This window comes from Diadema antillarum, unplaced genomic scaffold, assembly GCF_040938485.1.
Source record: "Diadema antillarum isolate AM-2024a unplaced genomic scaffold, OU_Dant_1.0 scf00000077, whole genome shotgun sequence".
In the NCBI taxonomy this organism is placed as follows: domain Eukaryota; kingdom Metazoa; phylum Echinodermata; class Echinoidea; order Diadematoida; family Diadematidae; genus Diadema; species Diadema antillarum.
Genome location: NW_027270966.1, coordinates 1,746,443 through 1,773,942, shown reverse-complemented (window position 1 = coordinate 1,773,942; position 27,500 = coordinate 1,746,443). Strand labels below are relative to the sequence as shown.

The 27,500-nt window shown below is 39.0% G+C and overlaps 1 protein-coding gene across 1 annotated transcript in view; it reads left to right on the top strand.

Annotated features, from left to right (window-relative positions):
• The first annotated feature begins 10,950 nt into the window (after positions 1–10,950).
• LOC139717595 (protein phosphatase 3 catalytic subunit alpha-like) overlaps positions 10,951–27,500 on the top strand; it is a 60,444-nt gene continuing 43,894 nt past the window's right edge. Inside the window, exons 1-3 of the mRNA XM_071629105.1 lie at positions 10,951–11,061; positions 13,844–13,989; positions 14,945–15,084. Coding sequence (XP_071485206.1) covers positions 11,001–11,061; positions 13,844–13,989; positions 14,945–15,084 — 347 coding nt within the window. The 5' untranslated portion in view covers positions 10,951–11,000. The remainder of the gene's footprint in view (positions 11,062–13,843; positions 13,990–14,944; positions 15,085–27,500) is intronic.

Sequence of the window (27,500 nt, the reverse complement as noted above, 5' to 3'; positions counted from 1 at the left end):
GAGCCTGTTAGTAGAGAGGGAAAGAGAGTGTGAGAGAGTGCCACTTAGCTAATTAACTCCTAACTGATGGCACTAGGCTTAATCCCCAGTCCATTGATTGAAATTAAGTATGGAGATATTATGGGCACAAATGTTACTTGCTTCTGTCACCGTATTGATCTGTATGTTGATGGTTTTGTCAAGATCAGTCTGACTGCATTACAAAGGATGACAATAAAGCAGCTGATTATTCACTGCTACCAAGTGCAATAATTCATCCCTTATCGATATTGTGCAGTAGAGGAAACATGAAGTTACAGCGACTATGTTCTCAGTCTGTGTTGCCTGTGAACATACTCTGGTGTCTTCTATTTTTTCATGTTGAAAATTCTTTCTAGTTGAGCAGACGCCAGGTGGGTTGACACTTGTCTAATCTTTAGAATGATAAAGCTGTGCAAGATACAATTGTGCTATTAAGGGAAAAAAATACCCTCAAGGAAACTAGAAATATAATCTTTTGTTAGGCATACTTTAAACCCCAGTTAGAAATTACTGTAAATAGAGTACCTAAACTGAACCGATCTGTTGCAGAGAGGTTGAAAAGGAAAATGTGCCATATAAAATCTTAGGTGTGTTTCACAAAGAATTCAAGCAAAATATTTCCAAATGGTATTTTTGGTAATCAATCTTGGTTTGTGCACACTTCAAAATAAACTTCGAAGGTCATACAGCTGTGAAAAAAACCCCAACCAACTCTTCAGAGGTTTTCTTTGTCTGTAGAACAGCCTTTGTATTCCAAGTTTTCCAAATAAACAATCTCTTTTGGGAAGGTGTATAATGTAGATATCTTTGGCAGTGGCAGGTCAACTCTTACTCTCATCAGAAACTTGTGTACGTACAATGCCAAGAGCCTTTTGAGATAGTGTTCCTGCAACAGGGTTTAATGGGAAAAGTCACGGCTGTGACATTAATGCGTACAATTATATCACGAACAAATTTATGTGACATACATGGGTAAGCCGTGTCCGTACCACATGAGTTGTCATGCCACTTTGAAATAGTTATTTTACGACTCTTCTTCATGTTATTATTATTAAGATATTATTATTGTTATCATTATCATGCTTATATCAATTTTTTTCTGTCTTGAGCTTTTGATTGTACTTAAGAGCATGTCCATATATATCTACATTGCCTTTTATCTTTGCATCATGTTGCTCAGACATTATCTGGCACACACAGGCAGATTGTACTCAAAAAAAAAGAAGAGAAAAACATTGATGTCTGAGGACAGACTTTTAGAGTGGTGTAGTGAAAGGATTTAACTATAAAGTAGTATACTTCAGCTAACAGCTTATGGAGAATATACTATATTATATAGTGCAAGTAGAAGAGAAATATCTTGATGCAATTGACTCAAATTCATGTTAAGTACTTATCTTGATTACATGTAGCTGTTAGGGCACAATGTAAAGATGAATGATGAGGATGGTATGACACTAAATGTGCCGAGTTTTCTGTGAGCATATTACTGCATAATTTCACAAGTGTTCAACATATTTTCTTATTTTGTTTCAATTTGCATCCTGAAAAAACAAACTGATGTCTAGATGTCTAAAATTTCTCTTACCCTTGAAATCCAGAATAATTTGTTTTTTCCCAACATGACTCTGGCAGACACAACAGCCAATTTTCAACCACCTTGGAAGAAATTACAAATGTTCAGTATGGCAAGATGAACTAACATGTCATGACCATCCAATTCAGTCGGGGGTCCGGAAGAAAATAATCCTATGTAGGTAAGACACACACAGCAAGTATAGAATGTCTTGTCTTGTAGAATGATGGCGTCCGGGCAAACACGTTGAAAGATGACTTTTGTGTGAATAATGTAGGATGCATATTCCCAGGCTTGTAGTCTCTTGTCTTTCTGTCAATTTCCTGTCCAGTTCATGAAATGCATGGGGAGAGCCTGTGGAATCTAATTGTTTTCAGGCCCCTGCGCCCATGTAGAGGTTTATGAAGTGAAGGAGGGGGGGGGGGATAATTTTCCTTTAGCTTGAATAAATTTGTGTAGTCTGTTAGCAGAATGATGCAGTTTTCTGTGCTTTGTAGAATTTAGCCAATGCAGAAAGGCTTCTGCCTGCTCTGGAGCTTGACCCTAGTGTATCATGCTCCTCTAAATGGTATGTCAGGATTCTTCTTACATATTGCCAGTAGTACTGTATAAGCTGTTATTTTCGCCAGGGTTTAATTTTCGCGTCACAGCTAGGGCCGCGAATTTAAGACCACGCGAAAATGTCATCATGCACTATTAGGGTAAATATCTGTACGCGAAAATAACAGCGCATACAGTATCAGTATTAAAGTAGCGCTTAATTACATCAGAAATTCTGTGATGTGAGGCGCATTGAGGAGAATTGCTGTAGAGCAATGATGGAAATGTTCGATTCATCTATCACATTGGCTCATACACGTGTTTTCATTAGATACATGACAGGAAATTTTCTATGAAATAAAACCCCTCCCCTCTCCCAACACCCAACTGTTTATGTTTGACTGGGTGTTCTTCCTGTTTTGCATGGGATCACCATAACCATGCTTGCAGAGACGGAATTAATCACACGCTATTCTCCCCCCCCCCCCCCCCCCCCCCCCCCCCTTGGTATGGAATACCCTGAATCCTGACCGATGGACTGAATATAGCCAGGCAAGCTGAAATTATTCAAGAGTGATTCATTTTGTAGAAAGCTACTCTACACTGATGGTCTATGCCTCAGAAGCATTTGATAACTTTAAACTTGTACCTCGCGTTATTGATGGGACAGCGAGGTGGGTAAATTCTTGACAAATGTGTCGCCTGGTTAAAAAAAAAAAGAAACGTGTACACATATTGTATTTGAAAGAAATATATGTATACATATGTATAGGGAGAACCATTGAAAGAAAAGATTATTCTTTTTGTGTTTTGCTGATATTAGGACAGCAAGCTTGGGAAATATGTGCGATTAGAAAATATTAGGAGTCAAAGAGCTATAGATATGTTATTCTCTGGAGACAAAGAGAGAGGGAGATAGACATATGTAATACTGACTGTTCCAGATCATGTGAGTATATAATTGTACCAGCACTTTGAAGATCAGGTGTCCATTTCACAAAGAGGTTTACAACGGCTGAAGTTTGCTGTAGCTTCTTTTACTATAGTCATGACTCCAATACTCACATTGATTGGTTGTTGCGTAGTTGCTGTCATAGAAGCTGCAATTTTATTGCAACTTTAATTGATGAAAAGAGCTTGAAATATGAACAAATGGTACCCAGAAAGAATTGTGATGCAGAGGAAGGAAAGGAGGGGGGGGGGGGGATGGTGATGAAATAGACTAATTTGGTTTTAAAACACTGTAGCTTAAATGTCAGTCACAGACATACCAGGCGGGCTTCCAACATATGGAGAAAAGATGACTCAATTGGGTTATGTACAGTGAGTTAGGTGCATTGCTATGTCATTGCCTAAATTAACTATTGTTAAGCAAACTGAAGCCCCCCCCCCCCCCCCCCCCCCCCCCCAGTTACGGTTGAAAAAAGATATAAACATAAAAAACAGCGCCCAAGATCAATCAGTCCGTAGACAGATAAAAAGAATGCTCTAGCCATTTTATAAAAAGTTATACCGTTAGCCACAGGAGGGGAAAGTTAATGTTTATAAATCAATGTGTCAGTAATCAAAGGGATAACTTCCTTGTTACTCTCCTGTAGCTTTCCTGTAATTTTCCAGTGTTTGTTGCGTGCAGCTGCTGCTGTGGTGGCAGCTGGACAAGAACCAGTTCCCTGTGAGTTTTATTACTGTTCCGATGAAAACGGCCATTATTGTAATTCTGAGTGCAAACCTCAGTTTGAAATGGGGCCCCTAATCAGCTGTGTCCTTTGCAATTCTCACAATAGCCACATTTACACCTACTAACTTCGCGATTTTTAAAATCATGATATTTTGATTCCACCATTTACACTTGCGCAAAAACATGCAAAGTTTGAGCTTCACGAAACATCACAATTTTGTCGGTAGTGCACATGTGTATTTACCTCTGTCTTCCACTTCCGGGTTGACGGTAGACGAGTGGAAGTGCGCACTTTTCGTATTCACTGCAGTGCAGTCTGTTTTGCTTGCAGCTGGTTGGAATGTTGAGCCAGGGCTTTTTATCAGTCCCATGCACACATAAATTTGTGTTTCTCGAGAGTGTAAACCTACAGTAAAACTAATAGCTTGCCATATTACTGTAAAAGTAGATATTTTCGCGCGACTGATTTTTCGCGCTCGGCTGGGTAAGAAGAGTTTCGCGTGTTTTTAGGCACAGGAACATATGGCAAACAAAAATATTCGCGTGCTTTTATTTTCGCGCTAGTTTCTGGTTGCGCGAAATGCGCGAAAATTTCAACACCGCGAAAATTTCCACTTTTACAGTAGATCACATATTTAGTAGTTGTGTAAAACTTCAGCTAAGTATAGGGAAGTTGAGGAAAGCAGCATTCAGGAGGATCATGAAATTTTCCAGATGTGACGAAAATTGAGAGGCAGGCTCAGCTTTTTAGGTATTTCATCAGGCAACAGCAAGAACTCACCAACATTTTACTGACACTTGTACTCCTCTATAGATACACAAAGTCAATGTATACCGATATCAGTATGGGCACTCTCAAGATCAACACATTTCTGGGAGAGTATTGTTATGTCGCCTTGGGATGATGATATATGACTGGAGAACTTCAGGTTTGCTACTGCTAGTTTCAATCACTTTAATTCTTGTTACCGTTATGGAAAAAAAACACAAAAGCTTATGGGTAATGGCTTGATGTTGTCTTGTTGATTATAGATTGTACTTCTGTCCTGCACAGTGACAGTAAACTTTGCTATTGGGCAAAGAGATCGGGAGACCGCCATGCCGAGGATCGGCAGTGTACCTGTACAGCTGTAACGTGTACGCTGGCCAGCGGCCTACGTACTCTACATGTTCCAAAGAGGGATCAGGAGCGCGTGTAAACTCCCGGTGCATTCCTGAAATACCAAAAGTCATAGGATGAAAAATCACGATATTTCTGCAGTTTGGGTTTACACTCGCTAAAACTTCGCCTCAAATTACGCAAAGTTTTAAAGAATCACACTCTGACTAGCAGTTTTTGTGCCTCCGCCACGAAGTGGTGCCGGAGGCATTATGTTTTCGGGTTGTCCGTCCGTCCGTCCTTCCGTCCGTCCGTCCTTCCGTCCGTCCGTCCGTCCGTCCGTCCGTCTTTCCGTCCGTCCGTAATGAATTTTGTGGACAAGGTAACTATCAAAAGCTGTTGAGGTATCCTAATGAAACTTGGCATGTATGTGTATTAGGGGGTGAAGTTGTGCCTATCAACTTTTGGGTGCACGTGCTCAAGGTCAAAGGTCAAAAGGTCAAGGTCAAATACATAAAATTTCACTATTTCCACCATATCTATGCAATGCCTGAAGATATTTTCTTGAAACTTAGTGTATACATGTATTACCCAATTTAGATTCTCTGGTAAAAGTTTGGGTCATGAGGTCAAAGGTCAAAGGTCAAAAGGTTGAGTAAAAGTATTAAAACTTCTTTTTTTTCTCTGTAAATTGGAAAATTGTTCAAGGTATCTTCATGGAACATAGTATATACATGTACTGACTGGCAGTGATTATCTAGAGAATGTAGGGTTCATGGGGTCAAAGGTCAGGGGTCAAAGGTCAAGTGCAACACTTCAAAATTTTACTATTTCCCTCATGTTCATGCAATGCCAGCAGGATTAGTATTTTTTTTTACACTTGGTGTATGCATGTGTAACCTAATAGAAATTCTCTGGAGAATTTTTTTTTTCTTTTTCTTTTTTATTGCCTCAAAGGTCAAAAGGTCAAAGATCAAGTGAAAGTGCTGAACTAACTTTTTCCTCCATATCTCGGAAGTGGCTCAATTTATCGTGAAACTTACTGCATATCTATGCATGTTCTACCTGAAAGTGATTATCTTATGAATTTTAGGGTCAAAGGCCAGATGAACATGGTAACAATTTACTATTCAGTACAGAAATTGCACTTTTTCTCCATACCGGTACCATAAAAATTACTCAATGCATTAAATGTATGAATGGGTCAAAGTCAAGTTAAAGTCCTTAAATCCCCAAATACATGCTCTCCTATTCATCCAATTAGACCAAGGTCAAGGAAGGTGAACATTCAACACATTTGTGACAAACTTGTCATTTCAATATTTTGCCAGTTTTGTGAAAATGTAATCACACATTGTCCACATGTACTATCTAGACCTATTAGGAGAATCATGCATTATGGCGGAGGCATACCAGTCGCCATAGCGACATTTCTAGTTCTGGCTATGTTTCGATGTTGTTTGGGTGTAATTGCTTAAGAAATTTTGCAATTTGAGACAAATCACGAAATTTCCAAGCAAGTGTAAAATCCCCCCAATGTGCAGTATTACTGTATAAGCTATTATTTTCGTGAATCACAGTTGGATCGCGAATTTAACAACACAAGAAAATGTCTCGATGCGCTTGGATGATATTGCATTATAGCGTCAGCATCAATTTGCGAAAACATCTCGCGAAAATGTCTATGAACTTCTTGTTTGCAAAAATATCTATACGCGAAAATAACAGCGTATACAGTAGTATTTTCATGTTGTTCAGTGCCCATTTTATGTGCTTTCTCCAAAATGTGCCGTCAGCAATCAGATTGATAGCACATGGCTAGCATCTTTGAACTGACCATGCTCCAAATGCTCCAATTAAGATGAAGTATGCAGTATAAGATAACATTGAATATTATTTTGATTTAAAATGAGAATTGCTGGTATTAATCTTTTCAAAGTCAACATTATTGCCATGACTTTTACTGGTGGCATTGAGAAAAAGCAGTTACTTTCATCATTTATTAATTTCAATTTTTAAAGTGAACTAGCACAAGTGGAAATATTACGAATGGAAGTGATGTGAATCAGCAAGAAAATTATGAGAAGCTAAAGGAGCAGAAAGCTTGTCACCTAGTTTGCAGTCAGGTGCAAAAATGTGTTGAATTATATTTCTGTGTGAGCTTTGAATATCATTAGACAAAAAATGAAAATGCAGCTATGGCTTATGTCTGTTGCATATACTCTCTTGAGTGCGTTCTTCCTCACAAAATTGAAATGATGATGTTAAAAAGTCAATCTCTCCCTAACAGAATAATGTATATTATGGATGTTACCTATTAAAATATTTGCCTAATTGAAAAAAAAAAAAACCACACACACACAAATTAAATGCAACATACAAGGAGAATCTACTTGTATAAGACCTTGATAGAATAGATAAAAGACTCGAGATGTGAGGTACTGTAATATGCATATTGAGAGGTTAAGATGAGAGCAATTTAGCATACCAGTTTTTGGTGTTGTATATTGCGTGTCCACACGCCCACACAGTTACACAATGCCCTAAAATCTGTAGAGAGAAAAAGAGAGATGGAAAGAGTAAGAGAGAAAAAAAAAACGAGAGAGGGAAAGGAGAGGGAGAAGAAGAATCTGCTGTCTTAATCTGACAGATGCACTTGGCAATGGAGCTAGTAAATTTCGTTGCAGTTATTCAGTCCCACATTCAGGGCTGTGGCTGTTCGATGAAGCAAGTGAGCTTGAAAGGGGTACACGCAGGTTGCCTGAAAATGTGTACATTATGACCATTCCTCAGGAAGAGAAGAAATGAAAAAAAAAAAAAAATGCCCACACACACACACACTTACTACACATACAGAGGCAGAGCCTGCTGCTTTTCCCCTTACGCTGAAGCTTTAGCAGTTTCCTTGTTTCACTCGAGACTGCTAAATTTTGTGTGTGCCTATGTGCATTGATGCATAGAATTGATGCCAGCATGGAGTCTTCCCTTGGCTTCTAAAAAAGAACATAGGTGCGGTCTAGGTCTCGTCGTAGTCTTTCATAGCCCTAGCTGAATATCTCTTGTTTGGATGTCTTATATATAAGTCAATGTTGCTCAATTAATGGGACAGCTCTTCGGGAGCAGTTAAAAAGGGAGAATGAAAGCCGTAATGTGCCGGGCAGAGACTCCATTCTAATTGTCGAGCACCGACGGATGTCTCAGGGAAATGAAGGAAGAAAAATGTTGGAGAATATTACTCTCGATTGGGGGGAGAGAGGGACAGAGGTAGAGAATGAGAGAGAGTGAGACGCGCTTTGTGTTAGGGATTCATGTGTGTGCGACGATCTTCCTTCTGTCAGGGCATACATAAAACATTTGACCTTCTGTGGAAACCTGCAAGATTGACTGCCCAGCCGTTGATATGGTTACAGGTTGCAAATGTGATTGCAACAGGAGAAGAGCGCAGGGAGGGAGGGAGGGAGGGAGGGGAGAAAGAAAGGTGGACGGAGAGGAGGAGGAGGAGGAGGGAAGATGGAGGACAAACCAACCACGGCACTTTACACTGGAGCCCGGAGTGAGGAGGGTAGCGAGGGAGAAGAAGGGGAGAGAGAGAGAGCACATTGATAGATCAGATGGAGCAGAGGCTGGTGCAGAGGATGGGGACGAGGAAACCGTGTGAAGAAGAGACGAGGAGACTCGGAAGAAAAGAACCAGAGATGGCTGCAATCAAGGAGAGTCAATTTCATTTTAGAAGGTTGAGGGATATGAAGAAATCGGAAAAAGGTTGGCGCAGGGAACGAGATGGAGAGAGAGAGAGCAAAAGAAGCAGCAATATGACATTGTTGGAAAGATCAATGGCAACTTAAAGGTTACAATATGAAGATTTAGAGGGAGGTTTTTTTTTTCTTTCTACAAGTTGGAGAAGTGATCTGAGATATGCTAAATAAAGGAGGGTGGGGTTAGCAGACGGTGGGAGGGTGGTGCACTGCATAGTAAAGAGGCTATTCAGAGACTGCAAAACAAACATTCCTACAGTTGCACAAAGTGCAGAGCCAGTGACCCATTTATGAATGCCTCGTGACCTTTTGATATTTGACAGCAAAATTAGCTTCAAATTAGATCAATAAATATGGCGGAGCTCTAGGCATTAGTGATGGTAATGATAAAACATGGATTCTTACTGGCTGTGGAGAATAAACCATGTGTTCGTACTGAAAATGGCTCATGCAGCAGTTGTGCTTCATATTGCAGTATACAGTACCTTGAAATGGAATGTTGAGAGACCAACCAGCTCTCTGAAGTACATTAGAATTTAAAAATTTACAATTCACCTTTTTTTTTTTCAGTGAAACTCAGAAATACAGAGTGAAATTGGAGAAAGCAATTTTCATTTGAAGAGTGAAGAGCATTCAAGACATAGCATGGCGAATGAAGCCCAACCAGATCTGAATAATGAGTGAAGGTTTGACTCTAAAGTAATTAGTGTACTGAAGCATGAGGTCTTTAGACAGGGGTGCTGAGGAGGTAGTGAAATTGCTTCTTAATGGAGAAATTAAGGACCAGTTCGTTAATCCCAGTTAAAAAACAATACTTGATAGAATCCCCTATTCAGTATGATAGTGATTTATTAGAACAGAACGTAATTGATTACCTGAATATTTACCTTGTTGAAAAAGCTTCTAATATCCCTCTATGAAAGTCTGTAGTGCATTAGTATTGTAGTATTGGACCAGTACCTCTTTGTGTGATTGTACCTGCATCTAACTAAGATATGAAGAGAGTGCCTGTAGCAAGTATTTCCCATTTGTAGTATGACAGGGTGAATCTAGTCCTCAAGGAGGGAATTATCAACATGAAGTGTATTGGTCTAGATATGTTTGTTTTTCATGATGGCAGAAAGACATGCTTGGGATAATCTGTGTGTGTGTGTGTGTGTGTGTGTGTGTGTGTGTGTGTGTGTGTGTAGGTTTGTAGGTGTGTGTTTTCATGTTGTTAACTTTCGAGTGTGTGCCAATACTGTGCGTGTGAAGTGGCGGCGAATGAGCTGACACATCTATCCATCTTTTGGAACATGATGATTGCCTTCTGTAGGTCTCTGCTTTCCTCACATTTTATCAAATCCATTATTCAGCATAGGGGACAGCCAGGGTGGGTGTCACTTTTGATGGCATTAGGAAGGGCTTGAACAGGGAAAGCTTTTTCAAATTCTTAAAATTTTGTTGCTTTTTCCACAACATTGTTTTTAGAAGCCAAAACGTACATTTATTACCATACCACAGCAGAAATGGTTGAGTAATATCTTCCTTGAATGAGATTTATGTTTCTGTTTATGAATCTCCCCCCCCCCCCTTTTAAAGGAAAGTTCATAAATTCTTGCTGAATATGCTGTAAAAACAAGTAAGTTATCAAGCTTGTGTCCCCTAGGTACCGTCAAAACAGAATAATAATAATGATAATGATAATGATAGCTGGTTTTTATATAGTGCATTTCACACTTCTTAAGCAGCTCAATGCGCTTTACAGAATGAAAACAATCACCTTGAATTAAAAAAGAATATACTGAAATCAATGACATTTCGTATTGATGTACTGTAGTGAGTATAGTATGTTTTGTTTTAGTTATCTGTTTATTGAATTTCCTGTGGGAAAAGCGATCTTGGTTGTACCTGAGATGTTAAAGCCATGAAATTGCATAAAAGAGTGGCAGTGAGTGATGATCAGGGGCTCTCCAACACAACTATAGTCTTGAAAGAAGTAATGTGCTTATAAGTGCAGTACAACCTAAGTGGACTCCCATTATAATGAAGTTCTCGGGACTGGCAATTTTCTTTCATTTATTAAAATTTCCTTATAACTGAACAAATAAACAATAAAAAAAACATAGAACAGATAGTGTTGCAGCCTGAATTTTTACTTTGTTGTATCTGGAATTTTGTTATAGCCATGTTCGGGAGTGCACTGTAGCTTAGCATCAGAGTAACTCATGAGCATAACTATATCACGTTGAGTTTATGTTTTTCACATTTGTATTCTTTCTTTCTCCATGTCTACTACAGTGTGTGCTATATCTCTGGAGTTTGAAGATTTTGTGTCCCAAGACGCTCTTCATGTTACGAGGAAACCATGAGTGCCGGCACCTCACAGAATACTTCACATTCAAAACAGAGTGTAAGTATGATTTCCAGAGTCCCTTTTGGCTTCTAATGCTGATTGGTGTCATTAGTTGGAGTCAGCATCCCAATGCATGTAATAGCATTGTATAACTGTTTTCCTTAAGAGTGCTAAAACTGTACCTCAATTTTACCTATGAGCTGGCTACGTGACTGCTATCCTGCATGGTTTTGCTTTTAGAGTCTCAGAAAAAAATAGCTAATTTTTCATTTGCGTGTGGGTGTGGTACCTATGTGCCTGTGTGCTTTACCAATCTCTCTGATAAATCTGTGATGTGTGACCAAAGTTGTCTCAGTATTTTACATTCACATGCATATTTGTACGTATGCTGTATGCAGAATTAATATTACCTACAAAATAATTCAGCTCCAGAATGCCTTAAAATACAACCCCTAGCCAGAAGAAAGAGATAATTAATACATCTCGTGGGAGCTTAGATTGTGAATGATTGTTCTGTTGCTGTTCACAGTGATAATGCACAGCGTAGAATGTCATCTGGTCATCAGTGGCAGCAGTGTGTGTGTGTGTATGTTGGAGGCTGCTATCATCATCTTTCCTGATGTGTAATGACATCTGTTGTACAAAGTGTGAACCATAACATTCCAGAGGAATGGCAGAAACCGTTATGAGTAATGGAGTGGAAAATCATTCCCAATTTTCAGTGCATCTCTAAATACATGACATGCTTCCAGGCAGTGCATGTCAAGGCACCTGTCAAAACTCACATGACTTCATCAATGATGATTACAATGTTAACATGGCTGTAAAAAGCTGAAAGATCATCACTAGAAAATTCTCTTTCTTTCTCTAGTTAGAATGAGGTCTCTATTTACTCGTGTGTCGGTTGCCTGAATGGAACAGCTTTCCATGTGTAGTTGAAATCTGTTGAGATGACTGAAAATGTTTCTCTGCTGTGTAGGAACAGAAAGCAAATCAGCATTCATGATTGTATCAAAGGAGAGACAGAATGATCTCGAGTAGAAAAAAAAGTTCTCTTCTGTCCCCCTCAAAAAAAGTATGAAGATCACAAATAAAAAAGAAAGAAAGAAGAGGAAAATGCAATACCACTGAAAAACAATTAATTGTTTTTTTCTTCAGGTAGATATCAGTATTTTCTTGTCATATAAAGCATTAGACATAATCTGTTTTTCATGATTATCAACTGCTGATTAACTACTGATTACTAGAAAGTACCTGCTATTTATGATTGATAGTAAAGCACAAAACATGGCCACCCTGTCCTTGTGTCTGTTGTTCAGACTTCTTATCAACTGATAAATGGAAAGAAAAAGCAACCATTCGAGCTTTTTTTTTAATGTTCATGCAGGGTAGCACTGCCTAAAGAAAACTAAGTCAGTGCATTTACACATTCTCATAGTGTGGATGTCATTTTAAATTGTTACACTAATCGAAAGCCTTTCCACTGAAATGCAGTAGTTGAGTCACATGGTAAGGTATCTGATAGTTTCTCAGAAGATTACTTGACTATAGAAAGTGCTGACTTGAAAGGCATTAGGTTTCCCATCAGAGTGCTTGTCTTGAAAAAGTTATGAGGTAGGTTGATTAATATTTCAATGAAAAGCGTGCTATGTAGCTGCAAAATTATTCCTCCGGTCCGTCAAGAAGAGCTGAAAATTCCTTCCGACTGGATAAAAAAAACGGAAAATGTAAATTGCAATATATCAACGTCTTCTTAAAATTGATCTATTCTACACATGAATACTGCGTACATCTATGGCAATTTCAAGTGTGTTGCCTTCTTGAATAGTATTTTCCTAGGGTCCTGTACTGCATGAGGCTGCCGGTGGCGAGTGCATGTCAAATTATTTGTTCATTGCATGCTCATATAATGGCCTCCTGATGTTAGTCTGCCTTCAAGACCGTCGGACAGATTTATAAAATACTGCTTTCGCGGGAAACGAGGGTTGTCCCTCGCAAAGTAATGCCTGATTAGCATCGGATAACATGCACATAGGGCGACTGGCTGTAAAAAATTCAATATTGCGCCATAAATTTTAATAACACATGCCATGGCCTGGGGAGGGAGGGAGGGCTCGCTGCACGCCGTGTACCTCCATAGGGTTGATACGGGCGTGTGCTGTCAGCTGAATATGTGGCCACTCTCTGTGGTGTATAAAAGTCATGTCATCTGTACTGTTGCTAAGTAGAGTCTAGACTGGAGGCACTACCATGAGATGGGTTTTCCATCTCATTCTTTTTCCCAACCCTGCATACCCTTCGATTAGAGCGTGCATCAGGAGAGAAGTAAAATGAGATCCACGTTTTGCATATTATGTATATATAGTCAATTGATCACAACAGGGGATAATATTTTCTCTTTTTTTTCCCATGAATTCACTCATTTTTTAGAAAAAAACTTCAATCTTGTGAACTAATTTTGTTCTTGTTAAAATGATACTATTGCACATTCAGACGTTTTATTTATTCACCACTTTGTAGAAGTGATATCAACTATGCAGAAGGATGTTACATAGCAAAAGCATGATGTGTCTAGGTATGTCAAAAAGCTGAATAGAATGTTGGGATTATCTGATGTGTGGTGTAATTGAACTGTGCAAACGTAAGCAGCAGTCAACGCATTTAAACGGATTGTCAATGTTCACTCGCTTTCATGTAACTGTGATAAATGTGAAATTATTTTGCTCAGTAAAATGGTAAATGAATTCGAGCAGGTGTTGGTCGTTTCATGTCAATGAATGGAATGGTGAAACCAAATAGTCACAAGTGTACAATTGTTTGTCTTTCTCCCTCCATACAGGCAAAATCAAATACACAGAGAATGTGTACAATGCATGTATGATAGCATTCGATTGTCTACCACTAGCAGCTGTTATGAACCAACAGTTCCTCTGTGTGCATGGAGGGCTCTCACCAGAAATACACTCATTAGATGACATCAGGAATGTAAGTATCATCAATCTAGTCATTGAACGCTTGGAGAATGCTCCTAAGTTCAGGGTTAGTTTGGTTTCCATGTCTTTAATAGTTTTGTAATTTCACCTTTTTATGTAACAGTATATCAATCATGAGTTGTTGTATTATGTGTGGGAGGAATGCATATAAGCATTGCTTTTTAGCATTCCTCCCCATTTCCAGCGTTTTTGTATACTTGCAATATTTGCAAACTCATAAATCTTGTTTATTGTGCATTGCAATGTAATTCATGCATTCAACTTATATTGTGTGAATAAATAACTGAATGCATAATTTCTGGACAGATTGACACTTTGAAGGTGCCTGGATCCATTTGTCCATGAGAAATTTTGTATTATTTAGCCTGTGGATTTTGGACCAAGCAAATAAGTATGGAAAGTCAATGAAAAATATTTCTTGTTTGGTTTCTTTCTGAATTGTTTTTCAGTCATTTAGTAGTCCTTCTGGTAGTAATGGAAAGACTCTTTCCGATGACTTTTTCAAAACTTGAATGGGACCTTTTGCTCTGTGTGTGTTGGTGTAAATGTGTGCTTTCCTACTCGTAGGTAGGTCAAAGGTGGATACTAAAGGATATTAAATGTAATAATTTTAATTTATTGACAGAAATCAGGGCAGTACAGAAGATATGTATCCCACTTGATCAAATTGGGAAGAGCCCCATACTTTAGATAGATAAGTGCCCATTCATATTACTTGCCCATTAGTGAGTTTTACTTGCCCTGGACTAGCTGGCAAGTTGGGGTTTTAGCATTTATGGGAAAAGGAATTTAACTTTTTGGACATGCCACCCGCTTTGACTGGAGTCAAAATTTGATATTAAAATGGATTTTATATTTCAGAATCTGAAGGTGACAAAAGAGCTGTAATGCAGGGGGACATTTCTTTGCATACTGATGCATTTCTTTGTACCAACTTTGCTCTACAGTTGGACAGGTTCAAGGAGCCCCCAGCATTCGGTCCCATGTGTGATCTCCTATGGTCAGATCCCCTGGAGGACTTTGGTAGCGAGAAGACCACAGAACACTTCAGTCACAACACAGTCAGAGGGTGTTCCTACTTTTACAGGTAAAAATGCGACGTCATGTGCATCATTCTGAAGATGAATAATCGCTTGTGTGTGTGATCATTCTATATAATATGTTTTTGTACCTGATGATGGCCTCAGTGCTTTCTGTCACATGAGCATTAGAGGAGGAGGATGATAATGATGATGACATTGCTGACAAGGGCAATCGCTGTGAGGTGGCTGCGGATGAAGTGATATTGAGAGCAATAGTGAATGACAGTTTAAACGACAGAGGGTACACATAAATAGCCGAGTGTATTCCTGCCACTGATACGTTCGCCAATCTACCCAAAACTTTGACTGATGTCAGACATATATCTCTACCATACACACCAGCTGTGTGGCCAGTGCTCTAGGATTATTTTCAATTCTAGGAAGTAGGGCCGTTTGTTGATTGGAGATCTCAAAAAGAAGACATTCTGGAGTATGCCTTGGATATGTAGGGTGACTGATTACAGTTAGTGGTTGTTGCAGTTATTATACGGAGAACCATGGTAGTGGTGATTATGATTATGAGGATGGGTATATTGAAAGGGTTGGTAAAATTTGCTCATAGTAGGCTTGACAGCATTAAGTCTGCTCTTCCTGAGTACATGCATTAAATCCATTATCCCAGCACTGGAGGCTATACATTCATACAGCCTGGTCGAGATAAACATGGTGGTTGAAACACCTTGAATGAATGATGTAGGCATTGGGCATGAGTCCAAATCCGGATCTCCTGTGTAAGGGTCTAGAATATACTCCTTTGTACATGAGTATAACATTGCTCTGAATAAGAGTGTCCCACATAGATAGACTTTAGTGGATGTAGGTGGGTTTGCTATAAAGAGTTACAGTATTTTTTTTTTTATAAGTTGCTTTTTTTCTTGTACAGATATCTTCACAAATGAGGAGGTATTAGACATTTTTCGCGAGATATAGCTTTTTGTGCATTGACACCGAGGCTATTATGAGTGCACTATTATCCTAGTGCATGGCCACATTTTCCTGTTTTGTTAAATTCGCAGTCCAACAGTAACATGCAAAATTCACAAAAATCAAACCCTCGGGGAAAATAACAGCTTATACAGTAGCACATGGGTACTTCTACACTTTACACTGTAAAAACATTTCACCAGATGCCACTTAAATTTAGTGTTATATTACAGTCTTAAGAAGGATGAGAAAAGCATAGTGACCACTAATGTATAAAGGGCAGCCTAGGTCTGTTAAAGTTCTGAGTCAGCTCCTGCCCCCCCCCCCCCCCAGCTTTACCCTCCCTTAAGCCATGTTTGCCACATGTGGGATGCCCACATCTGCATGAAAGGACATTCCCACAAGCTGTGAAGCTGTCTCTGCTCGACTCCTCCCCCTTCCTGCATCGGGAGGCAGATAATCTACAGAGCAGGATGCATGTAGACACCGGTCAAATACAGCATCGCGGAGAGATCGTCTAATTTGTATTCCTCGGCCCGTGCTCATAAAACTGTGAAGTCAATCCATAAGTTTGCCGTGCAGTTTGCCCGCGTGACTGCTGAAATGAAAATTTTGATACGAGATCTTCTCCGCCGGCGTGGGAGAAATTGGGCCTGCACTCTGATGATGGCACGACGGTGCCCCTGTGAGGTGGCAGTTACGGCTCTCCGCATTGTTTGATGATTAAAGGAATCCATTATACCATCAAAGCTGCTTATATGCAGTCAAGCTGATCCAATCATAGAGTCAGGGATATCCTCGTAAAGCACACTAGTTTGTCTTGGGAGAAGTCGAGTCTCTGTAGCAATGTATTATTTCTTCATGGCAATGAAAATCAAATTTATCACCACATAAAGTAGCTGCCCTTGTTGTGCAAGTTGCATTGAGTGCTAATCTTCTCATGTGATTTGTGTGGCACACTTTATTTCAGCTGATTGAACTTGACGTTTTTTTTTATCTATTCGTGTGAGTCATCCTCAACTTGAATATGAATGGATTCATGTTAGATGCAGCATTTTCAATTAGTTCATAAATCAAATGTCAGAAATATTGTCAAAGTTGAATTTATGTGAGGTAGGTGGTGCAAGGAATTATTGATGATTTGTACAATGTGATTGTATCAATCCCTATTTCATCTCAATGGCTTCTACGTTGGTCTTTCATATTGTTACACACGAGTGGTTCAACGTCACTCATATTTCAGCCAAACTTTTGAGGAATTCACAAATTATTAGTAAAAAGCTGGAAAAATTTCAACTCGATAACCCCAAAGAAGCTACTTTTAAACTTCCAAAGGTAAACACCAGACCAAGTGTGCCTCATGTTTATCAGAAGTTGGAGTTTATAGGAAAATGAATAGTAGTATTGATTAATTACAAACACATCTCCTTCAGTAACATATATATTAAAAAAAAAAGAAATGTAGCAACAAAAGAGCTTTGAAATTGGTTACATGAAGACATGTCCACTCTGTGGATTCACCAATAAAAGCTTTGTGCCATGTTAGAAAATGAACAGGCACTGAAGGTGCAACCACTCTGCCTTTCATCTCAGTCTGAGGTGGTTCCACAGACTTTGAGCCAAGATGCCTTTGACAGACATTGTAATCTTCAGGTGAATGTGTACCGAGGTTGCTTCCACAAGCTGTGCGCAATCTGCGGGTATCGCCAGAGGATTTCTCAAATGGGTGCATACGAAATCACCTGGATTTTCCCCCGTGAATTGAGCTACCGTGTTTGCACTCTTGACAGCCATGCAGACTATGTTAAAAGGCCACCTTCGTGAGTATTTGTTGTGGCAAGAAAGGGCAGGAGAGAGCGGGAGGGAAGAGAGAGAGATTGGGAATGATGATGCATCAACTTTGGCTTAGCCATGCTGCCTCTCTCACTTGTTATTGTATGCTATGTGTCTGTGGGATTGGGAAAAGCAATCCAAATATTGGATGATGGTGTACTGCAGAAATCTTGTTTTTAGAACTAGATCTTCCCTTTCATTCTCTCTTCCACCCTCCCTCCCATCCGCCCTGTCTCTCTCTCTCTCTTTCTTTCATAGTCTGTACACATCGTTTGTGGTATCTTTTTCCTGTGTTGGCATTTGGTGTGCAAGTTTAATTGAGTGAAACAGTTAAAAGACCAGTGTTGCTCTTGAAATGCACTCCAAGAACTTTATGAACTTATGTCTATAACTAGCATGACAGTATTAGCACACAGACCTCAAACATTCTGTGGACAGCCTCATGTGTTTTGAACTGTTTTGGAGAACAGTGCTTGCCCTGGAAAAGCAGGTGTGTGGGTTTGTAGCATTATGATTTTGGATGCTACCTGAATTTTCAAGTGTTCATTCTTTTTTCCATCGTTGGAAGGAAAAACAATAATTGAACAAAATGGTTGGAGTTACATCGACATTTAACATGAAATAAGAAGGTTCCTATAATTTACCAGTCACAGTATAGTTGCAACGGCATGTATAGAGTCGTTTAGGTGATGATGTCATAGGTCTACAAATCTTCTATTGGCGTGAACATGTTACTTAATTTCTTTCCATTTTTGACAGGAAAAAAACAAACAGAAAAATGTAAATCCGTCACAATAAATCATTTGTGCATTAATAGTCAACAACTGAACAAATTTTAGGGGGAACGGGTTCAATATCACTATTTCATGAAACCGTGAGAAACTATAGAATTCCATGACATAATTTGATATGTGATATACATGAAACTTCTGTTAAAAATGTTCATTTGATTTTCATCCAGTTATCGAGCCTATTTTATAGCGAGTGACATTGCACTTTCAAGTACATGTCTCTTATGTTCCTTTTTTTTTTTCTCAAGTAGAATATCCCTTCCATTTGAGATATATTTCAATTTCAATTTATTTTCGTATTTCTCGATGGAAAATACATGGTATATAACAAAATATAATACAGAATGTCCAGCTTTGATATATACATGAAGAAATAGGAATACAAAAGTAATACATAACGGTCGATGTGTCATTTTCAATCAAAGTAAAGGATGCGAAGAGAAATACGATGGAACCTACTAAAAAGCAAAGCTTGTTGAGTGTAGGTCCCAACAAAAGCCTAGTGAGGGGAACAGGATGAGGAGCACGGGTACAATTAAGACCAAAGTAAGGATAAACAAAAGAGAATGACTCTTACTCGGGGCTCAGAAGATTCTTCTCACATGCATTTATGAGAACAAGTAACCACATGCTGCACGCTATAGCAGTTGCTCTAATAGCAATTTAGACATGGGAGTGATAATGACGTGAATACTTAAGTACTATTAGGGTTTAAACATTCCGGCTTCCATAGATACGGGGAAAGATTTGAAAAATGGAGAACATGAATCAATTGCAATTCCTATATGTGATATACCAGCCAGCTGCAATGATGCATAAAAGAAAGGAAAGAAAGAAAGGAAGGGAAAACTATGCGACACGACCAAGGTCTTACTAGAAGTGGAAGGAAAAACACCGATGGGAAGGAATTTGAGAGAGCATGACACTAAAATGTATATGCATGAGTCTGTTCACATGGTAACAACCAAGTATAGTATAACAGAGCAGCCATTGTATTTGTATTTGTATACAAATATGTATTTGTATTTGTATTTCTCCCCAGAATTTCCACTTGTTTGAAGTCATCTCACTTTTTGTGTCAGTGTCTATCTTGGGTCTCACCACATTTCTGCTATCTGTCTCTCTTTTTCTCCATTTCTGTTTCTTTCTATCCTCATCCTGTCTTTATTTATCCTAGTCTCCTATATCGATCTGTACCCATCATCTTTGTTGTATTGATGCTATTCCCTATTCTGTTTCCTTTTCTCCCCCTCTTAACCATGAATGCACTCTTCCCTTCAGTGTCTGTCTGATGTGACTCTATGGCCTGTTCTAAAACTTGTCAGTTTTGTCTTCTTCTTTTTTTTAAATACTTGGGGAAGCTCTAAGAGAGAGTGATTGACCGATCAAATTCCTTCTGTGTACATCTTCCCTCAGGCAGCACCGGTGCGTGGTGTGCACGCCTAACTGCACATGTGCACTGTTGGCTGTATTAGAGTTTAATTAACTGCAGTGAGCGAGATCTTGCAGGTGAATAGGTAACCTTGGCGCTAATAATTGTGTGCATTCATGCTCAGGAGCATCTGTAAATGTTAATTTCCCCATTACAATTTGTCATCCCGCATAATATCATCTTTACTGGTTCCGCCGGCCCGTCTGTCCTTGCTGGACAGACATGCTGCCATTTTGGATGTCTGCATCCTCATAGAGGCGGCCACGCTGGCCCTTGTATCCCTGTTGCCTGTAAGCCATTCATGAGACTGTCATCCGAGGTGGTCAGAGGAACACAGCACCGTGCTGTAGTGATATTGTTCAATTAGTATTGCTGTAATGATGCAGTGATTGCTTCATACAAAATGCATGGGCGTAATTAGACAGGCTTTGTGTCTACAATGGGTTGCAAAGTATGTACACAGCTTCAGGAATCTTTAGAGCCTGTATCACCATCCAGTGCCATATCGCTTTAGGACAATGAAAAGAAAAGGAAAAAACACACTACTCATTTTTGTGCTGTTTTCGATTGAATTCAAGTTTGATTATTCCTCTTTTGATATTGTGCTTTCATCCATGTATTCTGTGATAATAGAGCAATTCAATGATCTCCCACTCATTTCATGAATTATGTGTTAAATGTGACCTTGAAGCAAATCAAACTTAAAAAACTGGGAAAATATTTTATTATTGTTATGCAGTCAATTTTTCTATCTTAAGAAGACATGAAATGCTTTCAGGGTCCATGTGCTGTAGGTGGGCATATGCATGTGCCACCTTCTCTGAATTGTGAATCCTGCAAACTGGAGACTCTCTGGAAAGGTTTACTCGAGCCTTGATAAAGGTCAGTTTGACCCTGATGGTGCCTTTGAAGCATTATGCCATGATAATCAAAAATGCCAAAGGGCTCATGCATCAGGTCAAGTTGAAACGGTGCTCCTGTAGCAAGGTTTTGCAGCTGTGTCGTGGGTGAACCTCATTCTGAGATTCCAGATTAAAAGCAGAGTTTGTACAGATTCAGTGATTTTGAGGGCAAGACAGTGAATCAGGCATGAAAATCCGCTAAGCCTTGTTAAAATTCAATGCCTCATTTCAGAATAGTAGAAACAAATTGCTTGTAGTTATTGACTGTCAAGTTCATTCTTGTTTTAGATACATCCTGCACTTAGCAAGAAATGGGAGGCTGTATTGTGGCACTGTCCCGCTGCAAAGATTACCGGTATTGTGGCAGTGATAGTAAGTTGTTGTGATACACTGTACCCCTACTCATTAAGCATAGTGTGCATGTACAGTAATGCACAGTGACAGCATCGTATTTGGTAATATTCAATGCCTACTCTCACAGTATGGGATTGGGGAGGTGTCTTTTCTCCGGAACAAATGAATAGTTATGACTTTTTGTGGTGATTTTGCCTTCACGTAATTTGGATGATATTGTCAACTTTTAACTGCGCAGCATATACCAGAGAAAAATTCTTATACAAAAGAGTTATGACCATTATCAAAGAAATTTGTTGCTCAACATGGTTCTTAGAGAGGTGATTTATGTGTTCCACTGATACTGAGCCCTGCATTATCTCAATCCACATGTATATGAAGGTGAAAGTGTCCTTTAAATGTCTGGTAATTTGACAACATGCACAAAATATTAATTGAAACATCAGCACTGCCTAGTATGTTTATCTGCAGTTCAATCCTTCACTATTTTGTAAAATGAAGTGTTTTTGGTGGGTTTTTTGTGTTTGTTTACTTGTTTGTTTGTTTTTTACTTTAGCTTGGTATTTTTATGAGAATGCATCTAGATGAAAGTACAATTCCACTCCCATGTTCACGTTGAATTTATTGCAGGAAGAGGAATCAAATTAGAAGGGCATTAGAAGTTCTAATGAAATCGGATGTGAATTAAGATATCACAGTATTTTGTAGTTTTGTTTTGTTGTATAAATGATTGTGTTAGTTTGCAATTACAGTATTATGCATTTTAGATTAGGTAATGCAAGTTTCCACATGATATGATATACCTGTATTTTCACGGAATTTCCTGTTTTTGTTTGTTTTGATTTCTCAGCTTATTACCAGGATTGCCAAATGTGTATCACCTTGTGCAGTCTGTGCCAATCATACATGCCGAAACAACTTATACAAACACTCTGTCATTGCTGACTATTATGAGATTATGTCCAGTGTAGAAGGAAATATTTCCATTGGTGACAAGCCGATCACTCTAATCCTAGTGCCATCGCAGAAAATGAGAAGTGCGATCTTACTGAGAGATAAATAGATAGATAGAAGAGAGAAGAAGAGACTGGAGGAGGAAGGGGAAGGAGAGGAGAGAGAGGAAAGGTCTTGAAAAACACAAGATTGTTAGCAATGCATAATCCTCACCATAATATTATCAGAACCACCAGAGCTGTCAGATCAGTACAGTCTTGTATGACCATAGGATTCACTGTAGCACTATATTAGCATTTGGCAATACTGAGGAGGATGCATTTGACTGTTACTTAGTTTTCAATGACAATCGAAAGACAAATAATCTTTTATTCATGCATCGCATAGATATTGTTAGTTAATGATGCAATTTTGTGTCGCAAAACAGTTGTGAAGGTGTCATTTGAGCATCAGTCAGAGCACTCACCTTGCTTTTAACTCCAGAAAGATGTCCCAGGTATTTGCAGTTATCACTAATGGATTGGATTTAACAACAGTAGTGTAATATACACACATAACCTCTTTGACAGTATGAGGCCGACTATCTTGCCTGTGGTTACATGTATCCATCTATCCAAGTAGCCATAAGATAAATGTGATCTAGAGTTACCGCGGCAACGTCCGGGTAATGTCAGGGTGATCTCTTTTCACCCTGCCTGTTCAACGATTTCCGGTAACTTTTGCCAAAATCTACCCTAGCCAGCTGGGGTAATTGCTGCGACATTACCCTGACGTTACTGTAACACTACCTTGGCAGCTCTCCTGTTAGTATTATTCCTTTGATATCCTCAACATGCATGCGCAAGATTGCAGACAGAGAATGATTGACATGTTTCGCGCTGATCACGTGCATGGATTGTAACCACTGATCTCTGTGTAGTTGAGATCAGTGATTATAACCACGTTTTGTATACACAAATTCTAGAACAATAGGCGGCGCTGGCCGGCGGGCGGGGTAGTCGCGACAGTGGACACACCCCTTTGTGGAAACTTATCCACGTAAGGTTTTGGGTGTGTGTCTGTTAAAACAATACCCTTTGCTCTCTCCTGCAGTTTTATTGCCAGAGGTGAGGAAGTTTGTTCTCTTAACGTTGCCGCGACATTGTCGCAGTAAGATCTTTGAAAACATGGCTCTAGGAGACATTGTTGCAAAGTCAGAAGTTGGAATAAAATCAAGTGGCATTTTGTAACTTGTGCAAGCATCAAGTGTTGGATTCCCTCTCCCAAGAGCGTTGCATCCCCAACCTTTTGCTTTTCTTCATTCATTTTGGCCATGGTCAAGGAATTACTGCCTTTCATTAGCATCATATGCAGCAAATTAATAGTGTGAAGGCTCTTGAATGAGTATTGATAGAAACCAGTTACAATTGTTGTCACTCAGGACATGCTGTAACCTCTGCAGCTTAGTGGAGATTCTTAGATTTTTCTTCCAACAGGTGAACTGAGCACAGAGACTGAAATTGAAGGCCTCTAGAGCTTTTCTTAACCAGCAACAGGGGTTTAGGAGAGAATGTATGCAGTGCTCTGTGGAAAGAGTGGCTCAATGGGCCATCTTTGTGGTTTTATTCCTGGTGGCAGTTTGTGGATGGAGAATCTGTGAGCGTCGATGTTTTGCATTGATTACAGGCGCCACCCCCACTCTCCCCTCTGCCTCCTCTCAACATTTCACCAACATTTCCTATCATTGCGGCTGCTGGTTTCGGGTGCTGTGGCAGTCGGCCATTGTAGGAGTGAGGGGGCCAGAGCACACTGCAGTTCATACAAGCATCAGCAGCCGGGTAAATTGTTGTCGAGTGGGTCCAGGGAATAATTTCATCCACACCATTCATGTGATGGGGTGCTGGGGCATAGAGGAATTATCTGTTGTCTGATCATGTCAATTCTATCATGTTTGGAGGTTTGGTTGCGCCGATTAAGGTGTTATCCTGTTTGTATTGTGCTGATTCATTGCTCTGCTTTGTGTCCTAATGGCGGACCTTTTCTATTTCCCTCCATGTTAAAAGATATTTTGTGTTGGTGTCCAACTTTTAAGTGTTAATCACTTCATATTTCAGTTTCATGGTTGAAATGAAAAGGTCATTTTCAAATGACAACATGCAATTTTAAACAGCAGACATTACATTTTATCACAAATTAGAAACAAGTAACGATAGATCTACATGCATTAGTTATGAGGGACAGAGTGGATATGCAGGAGTATGATGCATCATGAGGCTGACCTTGCACACCAGGAAAGAAAAAGTAAATGCATGTAATACAAGGCAAATATTATGTGGAAGAAGGCATGAACTAACTCTATGGCAGTTTTCGGTATTAAGGTATTCCCTCTGAAACTTTATCGAGGAGTACTTTTCCTTTCCAGTTTCATGGCTTTGATGAAAGTTTCACATACGAGATGTGAATTTCACTTTCATTCAAAAATTATGCAGGGAATTTAATTTGATACCATGTTCTCTATTTGTAATGTGTTTTGGTTGGGCTTAATTGCAAAATTTTTGTGCTAAGGCTATGCTAATAGTATCCAAACCACATTTAATTTTTGTAGTGCTATAATAGTAGAGGGCAAAAAAGAAAGAAAGAAAAAGTTTTTTGTTGTTGTTTTGACAAGAAGGAAGGAGATGGGGAACGGGCAACTTGTTTGCATTCAGCTTGGTCTAATAACAGAATACTTCCTTCTGTATACTCTGACCATCTCACTGGTGTGCCATTATCATTTCTATATATATATTATTACTGGATTGTCTTTCACCAGAACATGATATTCACTTGGCCAACATACACAAGTAGTGTAAGTGAGCTACTCAGAATGTTTATTGTCACTAAAATATCAGTGGTGTGGATGTGTTTACATTCATGAGTGTCAATCAGATTGAATTCACAAATTTTGAAGAAGAAAAAAAAAGTGAGACAATGTTGTGCCACTCAAAGAGCTGTGATTTGATAGCTAATGTAGAACTGCTTCCCTGTGATTGTCTCAATACTTACCTGTGCATACAGTGTACATGCACTTTCCCCCAAATGAATAGGCAGTGAGCACCGTTTTCTTGGTGGGAAACCTTGGGATTAAAAAAAAAAAAAACACCCTTGTGTGCCCTGTCCTGGGTATGTGCCTAATATCTTGCTAGTGATCTAGCGTGTTGCTGTTGGCACAGGCACCATTTGTGTGAAAGAGACCTCAGATGGCACAAATTGACACAACTAGTTGCAGTGACTCAGTGTGAGTCCCGATCTGATATCTAGGCATGATCATGTCGTGACGCAACAATAAGACATTTATGTGGAATAGCTGTTTGCAACTGCAAGGCCCTTTTCAGTTTAATTTCATCTAGGAGAAACCTATGATGTTAAGGTTGCATCTGACCTAAAGCACTATTTCCTAATGAGCAAGATATGTAATGTGTCCATATAAAAAGTAAATGAAAAGTAAAAAGAAGTTACAACTAGCAAATTTTTAAGAAGTCATTGAACATGCCATGTATGCCATTTTGTAATCTTTACTCTGGAATTTTAACGTTGTTATAGGGGACCAGTGAAAATGGCCCTGATGAATGAGACTGTTCTGTTTAAAAAAAAAAAAACAGAAAGAAAGAAAGAAAAGGAGAAGTTTACAAAAGAGCTTGCACTCTTGTGAAATGTTTTATGAGCGCATTCAATTTCAGCAAGAGCTAGCCAGCTTGGCATCGTGATAATGTACAAGGGGGCAAACAGGCAGTAGTTTGTTGTCTCCAAACTTTGAGTACTTCAAGCTTATTGGCTGCATGTGTTGCTGTCTGGGTGAACTTGTCGACCTCAACCAGATTGAGACGTTAATTATATCTTTGTAGGGGGGCTGGCATAGTTTCATGCCATTTCGGGCTCTATCTTTCTGTAATGATCAACTTCACAACATATCTCACCCCCTGAGCAGTCCAGGAGGAGCACTGTCATATGATGCTGAAGATTGGCAAAATGGACCAATGTTATGTCGCAATCAACCAGAGGCATTTTGTAGTATGTTCTCAGTCTGCCGAATATATCCAGACCTAGTGTAGATACACAGTGGACATGATGACTTCGGAAAGCATCAATCAGATTGTCATCAAACTAAGTGCCAGAGTGAAGTGTGACAGGTCAATTAACCACTTACATTGTGGGGAAATAACAGCCCTAGTTGTAGGTTATAGGTCAAATTGAAATGCAGAAGCATTGTTGATATGCATTTATACTCAACTACTATTGGTTACAGAGGGTACATGGATGTTAATGGGACAAGGCAATTTACTAATTAGATTTGGAAGGAAAAAGCTGGTGTTCAATGTTTCTACAGATACCAAAATTTAACTGTTTGTGAGAGATTTGTGATATTTTCCCATCATTTCTGGTACATGAGCCATTTACTGATTTTGTTGGGGAGGTATGTTGTACAGGTCAGGGTCAAAAGGTCATACTAAATATTAACATTTTTTAATAAGATTATAGGCCTAATATTTCCTGTATATGCAAGAAAAGATTTTCAAGTTCCTTCACACTTTCACAGTATTCAGACAAATTGTTTTAACTGTTTAAAAAAAAAGGTTGTTGAGATTTCATAAAGGTGAAGGCCAAAACTTAAGACTTGTCAACTTATGAATAATAAATTGTATAATATGTGATGTCATTAGAGTTGCTACATCAAATTCTACAGCTGTGACAATCATTAGCTGTCATATTTTGTGCAAAATATGGTGAATATCAGTGTCACAAATATCAACATGCTATATATTTTGCAGAGGAATATGGGTTGACCGTTTCCTTGACTGTTGAATGTTGCAAACTACTTTTTATTATCATGCACTGAAGCCGTAAGGGGCATACTTGGCTCTTCAGTAAACCTGTTCTTATGTATATTGGAGAAATGCCTATGGCGTTGTGATAAAACTTGCTTTAAATGCGCAGAACAGCAGTGAACATATGATTTTTAGTCACACATCCCAGGTGAGTTTAGAGGCTGAAATTCCAAATTTCAAGCAATGATTCAAAATGCACTTTGTAAAATTAAATCAGGTGAAACAGTATAATGCAGCCAAATAAATTTGTGATATAATGTTTTGTGTTGCGTGTAGTATTACTGTTTCCATTCTCTTGATTGCCTGATGGAGTTGATTTATTGACTTGTGATTTTCCCTAGAGTAGAAGTTCAAGATGAGAGCTAACAGCTACAATCATTGCACCTC